The sequence below is a fragment of the Microcaecilia unicolor genome, chromosome 11, assembly GCF_901765095.1.
Source record: "Microcaecilia unicolor chromosome 11, aMicUni1.1, whole genome shotgun sequence".
In the NCBI taxonomy this organism is placed as follows: Eukaryota; Metazoa; Chordata; class Amphibia; order Gymnophiona; family Siphonopidae; genus Microcaecilia; species Microcaecilia unicolor.
Genome location: NC_044041.1, coordinates 107,537,358 through 107,549,959, shown reverse-complemented (window position 1 = coordinate 107,549,959; position 12,602 = coordinate 107,537,358). Strand labels below are relative to the sequence as shown.

The following is a 12,602-nucleotide window of genomic DNA, read 5'->3' as shown; positions in this document are numbered from 1 at the left end:
AGCGCTTTTCCACCAGCTGAGATAATTTTGGGGGGGGGGAGGGGGGAAGAACACTTAGTGCCCACTTCTTGCCTAGGCCCACCCAAAATCTGTTGTCTGGCTACGCCCCTGCTTCTCCTTATCGGTTTGTTTGCCCAAGTGCACTTCTAATGGCATAAGCTGAGCTGTAAGTGTGTATCACATAACTTTTAAGATGTAGTTCAGCATTAGCCAGTACTGGAGCAGTCACCAATGCAGGGCTTTGGAGCTGAAAAGAGCGCTTTGCCTTCTGGTGACCAAGAAATGGTGTTGGGCAGCCTCTTTTTAGTCAGGGATTTGGCAATTACATGATTCTGGGGGTCAAACCTCCAATTATGGTCTGCTGTCTCCATAACAGAGAATTTGTCAGTAAACAAGACAAAGATCCATAGCAGATTGGTACTGGACGATCTGACAGTTCATCAGCCTAGATGGTTCATTGAAAGCTCTTTGTCTGATGCACATCATTAGTCTACACAAAAGTGGTTACTACTACCTTTTGTGGGAAGAAGAATTGCGGGAAAAATATCTCATTTATTTTCCTTTTCATGCACTCCTCAGTCTCGGCAAACCCTCAATGAGCTGTATAATTAAATGCTTTGTGATTGTCCAAATCTACACTATGAACAGCAAAGTGCATAAGTTCCCAGTTTAGCGATGAAAAGGAATCAGACGCTTTTCCCATCTCTGCATCTCCGAGCAGCCCACGATTCATATGGGACGTCACTTGTGAGTTAACAGGGTCCAACTTTTTTCTCCCATTGTTCTCCTATTAGGTTAATGGGGATCCTTCAACCTCATGCCATAAAGCATTTAACCCTTGGAGCTGGGACTGACTTACCTATGTCTTACGGTAACCCCCTCTCCCAGTCAATATCATTACACACCTTAGATTAACTTGAACCCCTTACCCACTCATAGCTTTTCTACTTCAGCACTACTTAACATAATTCACAGTACACTAATTGGCAGTAAACAGTAGGCCTCAGTTTCATTTATTACCAATTGTATAAATTGGTAACAAGAAAATTTGAACAGTAGCAGCTGCACTTAAAATATTATGACACAGACATCCACACACACTGGATTCTCACCTTGCCAGTCTTGAATTTCATAGCTCCACCTTGATAGCAAAAGTCCTGGAGCACGCATGAGACCCCCATGCCCGGTAACCGGGTTTTGCAACCCACCATAATAAAACAAATCTTGTACCTCGCTTCTTGTTATGACTCATACCTGACGAGTCACAACCCCTATAAACTCGGGTATCCACCCATTGTGACAACCCTAGCCCTTCGCCTAAACACATACACACACACACACCCTTCCCATCAGCTCAGAAACCAGGCCCAGGACAAAATGAGGGAGGGTGGGTAAGCCTCATTCAAGGAGCAGGGAAGCCCTGATCCAGAGAGTGGGCTGCTTAGGTATTCTTGCCCCAAAGCCCACCCCTCAAGGACACGTGCCCAATGGGGTCAAGAGGGTCCGGCGAGAATTGGCCTTTTACCTAAAATGTTGGGGGCTGGTTGGATCACAGAACCAGAATCCCCTACCCAAACCAAATACCCTCAGCTGTATTTTTCTTGGACACCAGTCTGGGCAACCACAAAAAGATAACTACAAACAAAACAAACAATCTTGGCACGTTAGCAACTGTTTATTGTTACAAAATTAGCAGCAAAGCAGAAACTAGTTTCTTAGCAAGAATAAGCAGGGGGGGGGGGGGGAATTGGATACAAAAGCAAAAGGGAAAACAGCAAGTGAGGCATGTACTAAGCCTCTGGCTCCCCAGAGATCCAGGACTGTCATTGCCCACCCTTGCCTTTCAGATCAGGCACTGGTTTTTCAAGAATGCATCATCTAGGATATGTCATTCCTTTGGCATAATTGCCAAAAGGTACATAAAAAGATTACATTTTCTTAAAAGATACATTTCAGCTCTTTTGTTAATTAAACACATCCTCAGTAAAGGAACCCTTATCTCACTTCAAAGGGTCAAGGTCCAGTTCTCACAGAGTCCCCACACTCAATATGTCTTTTCCTCCTTTGCTTTAAGGCCAAACAGGAATCCTGTCCCCACTTCCCCTTGTCCATCTCCTTGCTGCCTTCAAATGGTAATTAGTTCTCAACAGATAAAAACCTCCTGCATTCAAATAGTCTCCAAATGGCCTCTTTGAACACACCTATGGAAAACAGTGAATTGCAGGACCCATTTCCTTTCAATTACCTGGCTTGAAGGGGGGTGCTTGTTTTTGTAATCCACAGAAGAGCAATAATGGTCTTTATCATTTTGCCCGGCACCGATGTCAAGACTCGCAGGTCTATGGTTTCCCGGATCTCCTCTGGAATCTTTTTAAAAAATCAGCCTTATGTTGGCCACCGTCCAATCTTCCGGTACCACGCTCGATTTTAAGGATAAATCACATATTTTTATTTTTTTGTTACATTTGTACCCCACGCTTTCCCACTCATGGCAGGCTCGGGCAATGGAGGGTTAAGTGACTTGCCCAGATATTACTAACAATAGCTCCACAAGCTCATTTTTCAGTTATATCAGTACTCTGGGATGAATACCATCTGGTCCAGGAGATTTGCTACTCTTCAGTTTGTAGAATTGCCCCATTACATGCTCCAGGTTTACAGAGAATTCATTAAGTTTCTCCGACTGGTCAGCTTCCAATACCATTTCTGGCACCGGTATCCCACCCAAATCTTCCTCAGTGAAGATCGAAGCAAAAAATTCATTTAATCTCTCCACTATGGCTTTGCCTTCCCTGATCGCACCTTTTACTCCTGGATCATCTAGAGGTCCATTTTGTTACATTTCATTCAGGGTTCTGGGTTCAAATTACATTATTTTCCAATACAAGTTTTCTCTCACTATGCCACATCTTTTAATCCCTTGATCAGAGTAATTAGGCAATTCTGCACACAGTTTGAAATGTCATCACATGTGCATTCGTTCGCTGTATTCTCACACACACGCAGATATGTTAACTATCGTTCAAGCTGGCAACACCCTCGAATAGCGGCTGTTTAATATATGCAAAGCGAAAAAGCGGCCAAGTTTGAAAAGCCCGCCCTGTGGGATTAGTCAGAAAATGTTTCCTGGTCGAGACATTAAAACTGCTGCCCGGAGAGAGGGGACCTGGCCAAAAGCTGCTGTTCTGTATTAGCTTTTATTTCAAATTTTCTGTCTTCACTGGTCGTCTCAGAACTCCCTGGCATACCTACTTTTTTTTTTTTTTACTGTGTTCTTAAAAGATTGATTTCTTTTCCCCGCCTATTTTGTTAGCTGTCCTTCTCGCACCAACGAATTATGTCAATAAAACGAAAAGCTCACTAGTCAGGTACCCAGGGCTATTACCATGGAGTGCTCTCTGCTATCCATCACCAGCCTCTAAGGGGAAATACCTAACCTAGAGAAACACTTAGTAAGGATTCCTTATTTTATTTTATTTATTTATTTAAAGGTGATGCTCGTGCTGAAATCTAGCTCTTTACAAGATAAAGTAGGTGGCTCTGAAAAGAGCCTTTTGGGTTTCTGGTTTCGTCCTCTCTGCCCGACAGCTTTACTTGCTCTTGGCCGCCTTGTGACTCTCGGTTTTCTTAGGCAGAAGCACCGCCTGGATGTTGGGCAGGACGCCGCCCTGCGCGATGGTGACTCTCCCCAACAATTTGTTCAGCTCTTCGTCGTTGCGGATGGCCAGCTGCAAGTGCCTGGGGATTATGCGGGTTTTCTTGTTATCGCGCGCAGCATTACCAGCCAGTTCGAGGATCTCGGCGGTCAGATATTCCAGCACCGCCGCCAGATAGACTGGGGCGCCGGCGCCCACACGCTCTGCGTAGTTACCTTTCCGCAGCAGTCTGTGCACGCGCCCCACGGGGAACTGCAGCCCCGCTCGGGACGAGCGAGTCTTAGCCTTAGCCCGAGCTTTACCCCCTTGCTTGCCACGTCCAGACATTCCGATCAGTTTTTAGAAGAAATAGTTGAAACTTTCACAGATCGAACCCCTTTTATATTCTGCCACTCTTTCTTTAAACTCCTTCGCGATTGGTTAAGAACCGACTGTCCTAAACCCGCCTGTCTCAGCTGTTATCACAATGAGCAGGCAAATAGGCCAATCCGAAGGCTGCCAGGCGGTCTGATGACGTGCCATTGGTCTAGACCAAATAGTAAGAAGAGAAACTCAGCGCCAACAATTTGCATTGCATTGGGAGCCTATAAATTGTCATCGGAACAAGATTTTTCACTTGAACTCTTTGCTTTGTTGACTCGATTCTATTCTTCATAGTTAGTGAATTCGTCGTTGAGTTTGTGGCCATGCCTGAACCAGCCAAATCTACTCCCGCGCCTAAAAAGGGGTCGAAGAAAGCCGTGAGCAAGACCCAGAAAAAGGACGGCAAAAAGCGCAAGAGAAGCAGGAAGGAGAGCTACGCTATCTACGTGTATAAAGTGCTGAAGCAGGTTCATCCCGACACCGGTATTTCCTCCAAAGCCATGAACATCTTGAATTCCTTCGTGAATGACATCTTTGAGCGCATCGCTGGAGAAGCCTCCCGCCTGGCTCACTATAACAAGCGCTCTACCATCACTTCCAGGGAAATTCAAACTGCAGTGCGTCTGCTGCTGCCCGGTGAGCTGGCCAAGCACGCTGTGTCCGAGGGCACCAAGGCCGTCACCAAGTACACCTGCCCCAAGTAATGGCGAGCTCAGCCTACAACTTTCGCACACAACCCAAATACTGTTTTCATAACCACCCAACTTGCTCCACTTAAAGCGCTAAAATTGTCCTGTACCAGAAGGACTGATTCAGCAATAGCACTAGTCCTTTACCTTATCTGCTAAAGGGGAGATCTTCAAGACTTTTTTCTATGCAAAGATATCTTTCCCACACCCTCAATATAACAACTTTTATTAAAGAGCAAAAAGATATTTCCCACACACCACAAACACTCTCAATATAACAGCTTTTCTCAACTACGGTGTTCTAAATTCAACATACGGAGAAAAAAACCCCGCTGATATCACAGCTCTGTTACTGAAAGTGTGGGTGGCTCTTAAAAGAGCCTTTGGGTTGGTTGGATAGATTTAAGGGTCAGGTCGTTTAGCCTCCGAAACCATACAGGGTACGGCCCTGGCGCTTCAGGGCATACACCACATCCATAGCAGTTACTGTTTTTCTCTTGGCGTGCTCTGTATAGGTGACGGCATCTCGGATAACATTTTCCAAGAAAACCTTCAGCACCCCGCGAGTCTCTTCGTAGATGAGGCCGGAGATACGCTTGACTCCGCCTCGGCGAGCCAGGCGCCGGATAGCAGGCTTTGTGATCCCCTGGATGTTATCGCGTAACACCTTCCTATGGCGTTTAGCGCCCCCTTTCCCTAAACCCTTCCCACCTTTACCACGACCAGACATTTTTATCTTACAAAGTGAAAAGCGCAATAGAATAGGAGGAAAGCTTTCCAACTGCTACTAATATAGAGGGTGTGCGGACCTTATGGAGAACTGGAGTCTAAAAAAAAGGCGGGCCTGCTGAATCCTCCCCTCCCCCACAATTCGTGCCTCCGACTCGGTGTTCTTCATTCTTCAACTTTTTTAAGGTTTCATGTGAGAGGAAGAGAAATGAACTTAACTGATCCTATGTGGTAGGTCCATTTACCGTACACATAAAATGTTGCTATATTCGAAGCCTCGTGAAGGATATTTACATGGAATATGAGGACGAGTAGGGACATATAAAGTACCATCTAACCTGCCCTTTCTCAGTCTCCACTCATTCCACACTAAAACTTCTTTTGTTGCTCTCTGCTTATTTTTCCCATTGCTGCTTTAAACTGATTTATTTTTCCAGTATTCTCAAATGTGGTATTGGTAGTCTATCATCTGCTTTCAGGAAAAATGTGGAACAAAAATTTGTACTACCAATCATATCAAATTTGCCTCACAAACAGAGTAGGGAGGCCACGATTTAAATGCCAAGACGAATAGGACTCTGCAACTGGGGGTGCAGCAATCCAAGAAAGCATATCTCTAATGTCATGTCCGGATTTAGAGCACAACCAGAATTGTGTGCAGTAAACCACAGGCCTTAATGCTCACCTACTTGTAAAACTGGATATCTGGGTTTAAAACAGGTTTGGACAACTTCCTGGAGGAAAAGTCCATAGTCTGCTACTGAGACAGACATGGGGAAGCCACTGCAGGCCCTGGAACTGGTGGCATGGAATGATGCTTCTATTTGGGTTTCTGCCAGGTACTTGTGACCTGAATTGCCTACTGCCGGAAACAGGAAACTGGGCAAGATGGATTCCTCCGGATTTCCCCGGACATGTCCTCTTTTTGAGGGCATGTCCGGGGCGTCCGGCGGGTTTTGCCTGCACGCACGTTTGTCAGGATTTATGGACAAATGTGCGGGCGAGCAGCGCCGTGCGTCTCCCCTCCCCTATCACTGTGTGAGAATACAAACCGGAAGAAGCAGACACGCAAACAACACTTTTCCATGGACAGGATCTTCTAGCCACACCTTCTGAATATTCGTCACGGTGAAGTGCGAGACCCGGAATCCAATAGGAATGCTTTAAAAGTAAAAACACATTAGCATTAGCGCAGTCCCGCCCAGACCGGTAGTATAAATACCTTTGACAGCTCAGAATAGTCAGTTTTAATTTTTCCGCGTTGACGGAACGACCCGCAGTTGATTTATCAGACTCAGTCAGTCAGTCAGTCAGTCATCTTTGTTTTCCTTCACTATTGTTATGTCTCACAGAAAAACGGGCTTTAAACCGTGTGCGACTTGTCCTCGTAAACTTTCCCTCACGGATCCTCATTTTAGATGTGTGCGCTGTTTAGGGGAGTCACACGATACTAAAAATTGTTTTGCCTGTAGAAGTATGTCCCAAAAGTCTTTGGACATCAGAGCATTTAAGCTGCAACAATATTTAACTTCAGAAGTACAATCGGAGTCGTCTTCTGTAAGTTCTCATAAGAATTCTGTAATGTCTGTGTCAGTGTCGGATGCCCCAGCTCCGGTGGAAGAGAATATTACCCCTGCTCTCCCCCCTTGCCTTACGGCCCGGGGATCAGGTTACAGCTGTGTCTAATGGGCAACAAACAGAGCATGATGCTCGTCAGGAAGCTGTCAGCTCCAGAGCTCGACGTCGATATCGACGTTCTTTGAAATCAGCTGATCATCACAGTCGAGGTGGGAGGAGCCGATCTCGTTCACATTCTTCTGACTCGACTTCGAGCAGTGGACTCGATCGACATCGAGGATTTTCTCGGCATGGCCGATCCTCCCGATGCCGTCATGATTCCAGACATAGCAATTTTTCAAGGCATAGTCGTTCTTCTTGTACTTCTCACAGAAATCGTCGTAGGAGATCACCTTCCAGTTCATCATCCGATGTGCCTTTGAGGAAACGTTCTAAATTACATTCTCATTCAGATCACAGCTCTTTAAAGCATAGAGCTTCTCGTCACTCAGTCTCTCATGCTTCTTCAAGAGCTCAATCAACCTCTTGAAGATTTTGGAGTTACTTACAAAACTTCTACATAATCAGCAGACAATACAAGAAAATAACCAGGTGCAGTCACCTCAGACAGCACGTTCAAACAAATTCTATGACTCATACAGATCACAGACAACGTTCATGGTCTGTGTCTCCATCTAGTTCAATACAAGAGTGTGCTTCAAATAAATCTTGTATAAATTCTCCAGTACCTTCTTTGTCTCACTCATTACACGTTGATGATCAGACTCAGTTAGATCAGGAATTACCTTCTACTTCCGCCTTTCCACCTATACATCAGGAAGAAAATGTATCTGTACAAGATGAGTCTTACCATAAATTTTTACAAAAGTTGGTGATGGTTTTGAACATAACTGTCTCTCCTCAGACTGATAGTGCTGTGGACAAACGCTCAGTCACGAAATACTTGAATTTATCTAAGCAATTAGTAGCATTACCAATACCTCCAGAGCTTCAAGAACATCACAAATTAATTTGGAACACCCCTTATTCTATTAGATCTACGCAAAGGTCATTAGAAAATAAGTACAGGGTGCAGGAAATGTTGGGTCATGGTATGACTCAGCTTCCGCATGCATCTTTAGTGGTAAAATCGGCCATGAGACGACATAAGTTGCAGAAAGATATTACCAATCATCCACCAACTAACGATTTAAAATTCATGGACTTATTAGCAAGAAAGAATTTTCAGTCCTCAATGCTCTCAATTCGTATAGCAATCCATATGTTTCATCAAATGGAATATTTGTATACCATCTTGGATGACTTGTCTAAATTACAGTCAGTATTTCCTCAGCAGGAGGTTTCAAATTTTCAACAGATTCTTACCAAATTGGAAGAGAGTTCTATACAAATAATTTGTATCACACTTGACCAATTTGATACATCACTTAGAAACGCAGCTACTGCAATTGCATCTAGACGTTTCTCATGGTTACGGGCATCTGCATTAGGTGAAGATGTTCACGAAAAGGTGGCTGATGCTCCTTGTGTGGGTGACTCTTTATTTGGAGATCAAGTAAAACAGCTGATTGAAGGTCTTACAGAGGACTGTACAACTTTGGACACTCTAGAGCAAGATAAACAGCAGCCTCCTAAATTGAATTATAAAAGATTACCATATTTTAATGCAAGGAATAGATTTCAACAACAAAAATCTTTTGGCCATCAGCGGTCTAGTTTTCCATTTAAATCTCAGCCTCAACGTTATAATTTTCAGGCTAGATCAGGTAGAGACCGGCGGTCACAAAGACCTGCTCAAACAAACCAGCAGCAAAAACTCAATCCGTCTTTTTGACCAGTCCTTGTCTCCGATTCCGGTGGGGGGCAGAGTTCAACATTTTTTCAACTCTTTGGATGTCTATAACAACAGACAAATGGATTTTGGATATCATTCAACATGGATATTTTCTCAGATTTTCACAGCCCCCCACCTATTCGATCACCTACACGTCTTCATGTTCCAAACTCGCAGATTCCATTTTTGCAACAAGAGGTCTCCAGACTCCTCAATCTCAATGCTTTAGAGATTGTACCTGCTCACGACATAAACAAAGGGTTTTATTCCCGATTTTTTCTCATAACCAAAAAGGATGGGGGTTACAGGGCAATCCTGGATTTACGACAACTCAACAAATTTCTTCCAAAACAACGTTTTCGGATGTCATCTTTACAAACGATACTTCCTCTGTTAAAACAAGGGGTATGGTTTTCAGCCATAGATCTTCAGGATGCTTACCTGCATATTCCTATTCATCAATCATCAAGACGATTTCTTCGATTTGTGTGCCAAGATCGACATTACCAATTCAAGGTTCTGCCTTTTGGTCTAACATCAGCTCCCAGAATATTCTCCAAGTGTGTCATAGCTCCTGTGGCACACTTACATCGTCAGGGTATAATTCTTTTCCATATCTCGACGATTGGTTGATTGTAGCACACTCTCCTCAGCAGAATCTTCTTCATTTGCAGAAGACCATGCTTCTTCTCGAAGAGTTAGGTTTAGTGATCAATTACAAGAAATCTCATTTGACCCCCACTCAGAGATTGACGTTTATAGGAGCAGATCTGGTCTCCTATCAAGCTTTAGCGAAACTGCCACTCAGTCGGGCCCAAGTTCTGAATCAATTAATACAGTATTTTCTGTCAGCAAAGATCATCTCTGCTCGCAAAATTCTAGTACTTTTAGGCCATATGGTTTCAACAGTTGCTGTTCTACCTCTTGCACGTCTACATATGCGACCCCTGCAGTGGTATTTAAAGAGACGATGGAGTCCTATTCGACACTCCCTTCATTCAAGGATACGTCTGTCAAATCAGATCAAACTACACATGTTGTGGTGGACACATCAACAACATCTGTTGGTTGGAGCTCCATTCCAATTACCACGTCCAACCAAAATACTTACCACAGATGCATCCAAGATTGGTTGGGGAGCCCATTTGGATCTTCTCAATGCAAGGTCAGTGGACAATTCAAGAGTTGTTTTTCCATAAATCTTCTGGAATTGAGGGCAGTCAGATTAGCTGTTCAGGCTTTCCAACATCTCCTTCATTCTCAGGTGATTCAAGTTTGTGTGGACAACCAAGTGGCAATGTTTTACATAAAACACTCAAGGAGGTATGGGTCTCTAAGTCTGTGTCGAGAAGCAGTCAGACTCTGGTCAATAGTCCGTCTCTACATTCGGTGATTCGAGCAGTGTAACTACCAGGACGACAAAATCACATTACAGATGTCTTGAGCAGACAGCTTCAACCTCACGAATGGTCTCTCAAGATCACAGTTACTCACGCTCTTTTTCGAAGACGGGGTTGGCCTCAGATAGATCTATTTGCATCCCCACAGAACAACAAATGTCGCAAATACTGCTCAAGGTGGCCTTCAACTCAAAGGATAGCGACAAATGCTTTTGCCCTACCTGGACAAATTATCTGTTTTACGCTTTTCCTCCAATTCCTCTAATTCCAAAAGTCTTGCAGAAAATTATTCAGGACAGAGCGTCCATAATACTAATAACACCTTATTGGCCGAGACAAACCTGGTTTCCAGTGCTCACACAGTTAGCTCTGTTCCAGCCTCATTTTCTTCCTCTCATTCCAGATCTCATATCTCAGAACAATGGTCAACTCCTGCATCCAAATCTCAACAAACTTCATCTCACGGCTTGGTTTGTTCAAGTAAAACATTAGATTTTTCATTCTTTTCTCAACCAGTTTTGGATGTATTATTATCTTCCAGAAAGCAATCAACTAGATTGGTTTATGCAGCTAAATGGAAAAGATTTCAATGTTGGTGTAGATCACATCATGTAAATCCTATTTCTTGTCCTATTTCTGTATTATTGGAGTATTTTCTTCATTTGTCTGAATCAGGCATGGTCGTATCTTCAGTTAAAGTTCATGTGGCAGCTATTAAAGTTTTTCATGATCCGGTTGATGAATGTACAGTGATGGCTCATCCTATCACTAAAAGATTTTTGAAAGGTTTAATGAATCTTCACCCTCCTACTCACATACCTCCAGTAGCGTGGGATCTGAATCTGGTTTTGGAAAAACTTATGGATCCTCCACTTGAACCACTTACGTCAGTTTCCTTACAATTTTTGACTTGGAAAACTTTGTTCCTTATTGCAATTGCATCAGCTAGAAGAATTGGAGAACTCCAAGCATTGGTTTATTATTCTCCGTATACTCAAATTTTACATGATAAAGCAATATTACGACCTCATCCAAAATTTCTTCCAAAGGTTGTGTCGTCTTTTCATGTCAATCAATCCATTATTTTACCAGTCTTTTTTCCACCTCCACATCAATCTACTCTGCATAGTAGGTTACATACATTAGATTGTACCAGAGCACTATCAATCTATTTACAGAGAACGTCAACTATTCATAGACCATCACAGCTGTTCCTCTCTTATTCTACGAAGGACAGGCAACCAGTGTCTAAGAGAACACTTTCTTCTTATGTTACTCACTGTATAAATTTTTGCTATCAGCAGCAAGAATCACATCCTCATGTAACAGCCCACAATTTAAGAGCAAAGGCTTCTTCAACTGCATTTTTACATAGTGCACCTCTTTTAGATATTTGCAGAGCGGCTACTTGGTCATCTCTACACACTTTTTCTAAGCATTACTGTCTTGATACAGCATCTCGAGCAGATTCTCTGTTTGGGCTGTCGATCCTACAAGAGGCAATGTAAGCAACAACCTTCCTCCTCCTCCTATCACAGGTAACATGTTATGAAATTAGGTTGGTGGGTGCTTCATATTGTAATTTCTCACGTAAGGTTACCTGTGTATGCTTGGGAGTCTTCAGAAGGTGTGGCTAGAAGATCCTGTCCATGGAAAAATCATAGTTTCTTACCTGTAACGGTAGTTTTCCGTGGACAAAGGATCTTCTAGCCACACAATCCCTCCCTACCCTCCCTGGTTGTCGTAGCTATTTTATGAACGGACTATTCTGAGCTGTCAAAGGTATTTATACTACCGGTCTGGGCGGGAATGCGCTAATGCTATGTGTTTTTACTTTTAAAGCATTCCTATTGGATTCCGGGTCTCGCACGTCACCGTGACGAATATTCAGAAGGTGTGGCTAGAAGATCCTTTGTCCTCAGAAAAATACCATTACAGGTAAGAAAGTATGATTTATGTTGGCCACCGTCCAATCTTCCGGTACAACGCTCGATTTTAAGGATAAATCACATGTTACTAACAATAGCTCCGCAAGCTCATTTTTCAGTTATACTCTGGGATGAATACCATCTGGTCCAGATTTGCTACTCTTTAGTTTGTAGAATTGCCCCATTACATCCTTCAGGTTTACAGAGAATTCATTAAGTTTCTCTGACTCGTCAGCTTCCAATACCATTTCTGGCACCGGTATCCCACTCAAATCTTCCTTGGTGAAGATCGAAGCAAAAAATTCATTTAATGGCTTTGCCTTCCTTGATCGCCCCTTTTACTCCTCGGTCATCTAGCGGTCCATTTTGTTACATTTCATTCAGGTTTCTGGGTTCAAATTACATGATTTTCCAATACAAGTTTT

The 12,602-nt window shown here is 43.3% G+C and overlaps 2 protein-coding genes across 2 annotated transcripts in view; both read right to left on the bottom strand.

Moving 5' to 3' along the window:
- LOC115481206 overlaps positions 1–5,438 on the bottom strand; it is a 61,208-nt gene extending 55,770 nt beyond the window's left edge. The window contains exon 1 of the mRNA XM_030220311.1: positions 5,153–5,438. Within this exon, the coding sequence (XP_030076171.1) occupies positions 5,153–5,438 (286 nt within the window). The remainder of the gene's footprint in view (positions 1–5,152) is intronic.
- On the bottom strand, positions 3,591–3,983 carry LOC115481213 (histone H2A type 1-E-like). The gene has a single exon (XM_030220319.1). It carries the CDS (start codon positions 3,981–3,983, stop codon positions 3,591–3,593), a length of 393 nt encoding a protein of 130 aa, XP_030076179.1.
- Positions 5,439–12,602: the final 7,164 nt, after the last annotated feature.